The sequence below is a fragment of the Pteropus alecto genome, unplaced genomic scaffold (genome assembly GCF_000325575.1).
Source record: "Pteropus alecto unplaced genomic scaffold, ASM32557v1 scaffold226, whole genome shotgun sequence".
In the NCBI taxonomy this organism is placed as follows: domain Eukaryota; kingdom Metazoa; phylum Chordata; class Mammalia; order Chiroptera; family Pteropodidae; genus Pteropus; species Pteropus alecto.
The window spans coordinates 3,674,616-3,678,765 of record NW_006440132.1 but is presented as its reverse complement, the minus strand read 5'-3'; the positions used below and the strand labels follow the sequence as shown (position 1 = coordinate 3,678,765).

The following is a 4,150-nucleotide window of genomic DNA, read 5'->3' as shown; positions in this document are numbered from 1 at the left end:
TCTCTTTTGTTTATTTCTTGCATGGACTTTCTAATTGCTTTGGAAGCCCATGATAGAGCCAATAAGCCAAAAGAATGTCCTGGGATTTTAGGGTGTGGCAGGGTCAGAAACTCAAGAAAAGCATAAACAAGAGGAGATGAGGGAAATAGCGGACTTCAACATCTAACAAAGATGAATTTGTTATCCCAGTCTTCTGTTCCTCCAAGTCCCTGCCCACAGTCCTACTCCTTGTTCTGTGACTCTCCTGCCATTAAGTTAATAGGGAGAGATCCTCCAATTATTGTCACCCTCAGATAAAATCAGACTTATTCTTGGCTTCTCCCTTTCTTCATGCCCCATATTCTCCTGATCTCCAAAGCCTGCCTATCCCCTCAGTGCCAGCCTAGGGCAAGTCCTCCATTTCCCTAGCCTTGACTCTTGGATAGTAATTGGTCTTCTGACTCCATAGCTCTCTTCCTTTAATCCACTGTGTGCGTTTTCGTTTGTTGTTTATTTGTCACTGCTGTTTTTTCTGAGGCTCAGTTCTGACAAATTATCCTCTTTAAAAACATAATAACTTTTCATTGCTATTAGGACTGTTTCCTACACAAAGCCTTTGCACTGCTAATCCCTCTAGCTAGCATGCTTTTCCCCTTGATCGGTGCCGCCCAATGGTAGAACACATAATGTAGAACACATATTTAAATTTAAATAATAAATTTAACTAACTAAATTTTAACTAACTACATTTAAAACATAGTTTAAAATTTTCTAGTAGACATGTTAAAAAATATAAAGGTGAACTTAATTTTAATATTTTTATTGAACCCAGTATATTTAAAATATGATTTTGAAATATAATTTACACTAAACTATTAAAAATAATTTTTACCTTGTTTTGTTGGGATTAAATCTTTAGTATATATTTTACCTTTATCATACACCTCAGTTTGGACTATCCACATTTGTTACGGTCAATTGCCTTGTGTCACTAGTGGCCACCGTGTTGGACAATGCAGCCTTAGATATTTTCGTGGTTTAATCCCTCACTTTATTCAGATCTCTGCTTAAATGTCACCTTCTTTGGAATTCCTCCCCCCGCCCCCATCTCCCATCCTCCTCTAATCTTTTATGCTGCTGTGTTATTTTTATAGCGCGTCACTATATATATTTGTTTATTTGTTCATTGTCTTTCCCTTTCAAATGGAATCTGTAAGAGGGCAAGATCATTGATGGCTTTATTTATCACTATATTCCAGTGTTTAGTACATAGTAGTTGTTCAATTTATATGTGTCAAACAATTAAAGGTACTGCCACAGGACAAAGTAGAGGGCCCTCCTTGTCCAGCTCTGGCTTCCTCTCTGGCTTGGGATTTTACCATTTCCTCCATGCTCCACCTAATCTAAACTAGTTTTTCACCCCTCCTTACTCACAACGTTTTTGCCTTTTACTCTTTCCATGTATCCAAATCTTGCTCATCCTTCAAGACCCACCTTGAAATCTTCTCTTTCTCAAAAGCCATTTACCATCCCTGTATCCAGAATTGATCTCTACCTTTTCTGAACCAGAGGAAATATTTTTCGAACCTGGTTAATGGCCGTTTTCAGTAGTATGAGTTGTGCTCCCATCTTAACCCTTACTCTAGAGTATGAGCTCGTCAAAGTCTGGAGCCATGTCATGTTGGTCTTTGTCCTGCTCTAAACACTAAACAGAAAATTTGGATTTAAGCAATTAGTTATGTGAGCAAACCTCCATTCAATTAGTTATTTAAGCAAACCTCCATTCAATTAGTTATTCATTTATTCGACAAAGATTTATTAAGCATCGACCATTTGCCAGGCACCATTCTGAGTGCTGGAGACACAGCAGAGAACAAGACCTTCACAGCGTACGATCTAGTGAGGGAGATGAACAATACATATGGAACAATCATGTGGACAACATAATGTCAGAGGGTGATGCATCTGTGAAAGAGGATGAAAGAGGGCATGAGAAAAGTTACTGGCAACATCCTCTGTTTTACAGTATGGTCTATGAGGCTCCTAAAAAGGGTAATGGTCACAGGGATTTAAATAAGTACAGGGAATATAGTCAATAATATTGTAATAACTATGTATATGGTGTCAGGTGGGTACCGGACTTACTGGGGGAATCACTTTATAAATTATATAAATGTCTAACCACTCTCTACATACCTGAAACTAATATAATATTGAATGTCAACTTTAATTGGAAATAATTTAAATTAAAAAAAGGGTAACATTTAAGCAGACATGTGAAGTGAGGACCTGCATGTATAGCTTGTGAGACTTTATACATATTATTTTATCTCTTTAAATTCTTCTTCTTTAAAAAGTTTATTTGAAGATTAAGTTAAAATATATAACATAAGAAACATACTGGCATATAGTAAGAGATTAATAACAACTAATAATAATAAATGTTAACATTTATTGATCATTTACACTAGAATAAGCTTTGAGATAATCTCTTTAAATACCTTATCTCATTTAATCCTTTTAACAGATTCTACTGGTATTAAACAAGAGAAAGCCAAAATTAGCAGGCTTAAGCAAGACATTTTGTTAAAGAAATCGGAGAATTCAGAAATTAAATGAGAGATTAGAGAACAAGACTAACAAATAATTTGGGAAAGAATAACAGAAACCAACACAGAAACCAAGGCAGCATAAAACATTTGACATTATTTGCTAGGTCCTGCCACTGAAGTCCATGTCCTTTAAAGATTTTCCCCCATTTCTGAATCACTTGATCAAAGATTAATAAGCCAAGGAAGAGAACACAATTGGCAAAAACTGGGCTATGATTAAGGGAGGTCTAGACACCTTGATTGGCAATATCCCCAAGGCTGTATACAATGCATGGAATTACTTAGGGAAAAAAAAAAAAAAAAAAAAAAGGCTTGCCCTAAAACACACAGAAGAGCTGGGGTGAAATCCCAAGCTTTTGGACTCCAGAGACTCAGCTCTTTACCACTTGACTCTATTGCTTCTTGGTAAATGTTGCCATTATTACAGTAAAGATTAGAACACTGGGTACATGGTAGGTGTTCTTTCCTTCTTAATCTAGAGTAATATGTTCTATAAGTGTGAAGTGAATAGATAAATGGATGGATGGATGGATGGATGGACGAACGGATGGACAAAGGAAGGTTGACTAGCCCCTGAGCTTGTACTAAGGGCCTCCCAAACTTTTGCCTAGGAGAGGGGAGAGGTATATTGAGGTGTACACAGTAAAACACTGCATTTAATGTATGATCATTGCAGGTGGTTCCTCACATTACCTACCAGTGCATGGAGCTGAATCTCTACAAAATCCCCAACAACATCCCCACATCAGTCAAGAAACTGGATCTGAGCTTTAACCCCCTGAGACGTCTAAGCAGCCATATCTTCTCCAACTTCTCAGAATTGCAGGTGCTGGATTTATCTAGGTAATGAATGAGCATGTAGACACTGTACAAAGTAAAATGTTCATTGTTGTATCATTTCATTCTTGAGCCAGAAAACCTAGTTGGTGGAATCTCATCTTCACTCACTTATACATTTATTCAATAGATGTCATATTTGCTATATAATTTTGGGCAAGCCACCTCCCATCTCCTGGTCTCAGTTTCACAGATAAAGTCTGTGAACAGAACAGTTGGACAAGAGATAGTTTCTAAGGATAATTCTATCTTTGAATTTTCTTTTAAGTCAGGAGAGAAAGTGAACTCAAACTCTTTCATCCACAGATATTGTTGGCTACTTGCTATATGTTGTACACTCTGCTATAAGGGTGGCAGGCAAGAGAGCAAAGCTTCATCTGCATTTGCAGACGCTCCCCAGCACTAGCATCACTGCCTCAGCTCCACCTCAGATCATCAGGCATTAGATTCTCAGAGGAGCACCAGTCCCCGGTGCCAAAAAGGTTGAGGACTGCTGGAATAGATATCCTTTGCCTATTCATATTGATTTACAATGTTCATATATAGTAATTCAATTAATTCTCTAAGGATGCTTTGTGATAGACCAGGAAGCCTTTTTTCCCCCCCATAGAAACCTACTGATATCTATCTATCTATCTATCTATCTATCTATCTATCTATCTATCTATCTATCTATCTATCTATGTATCTATGTATCTATATCTCTATACGTGTGTATATTT

General features: G+C 37.1%; 1 protein-coding gene across 1 annotated transcript in view; it reads left to right on the top strand.

Moving 5' to 3' along the window:
• Window positions 1–4,150, top strand: part of TLR4 (toll like receptor 4) — a 9,915-nt gene that overhangs the window by 865 nt on the left and 4,900 nt on the right. The window contains 1 exon segment of the mRNA NM_001290172.1: window positions 3,268–3,434. Coding sequence (NP_001277101.1) covers window positions 3,268–3,434 — 167 coding nt within the window.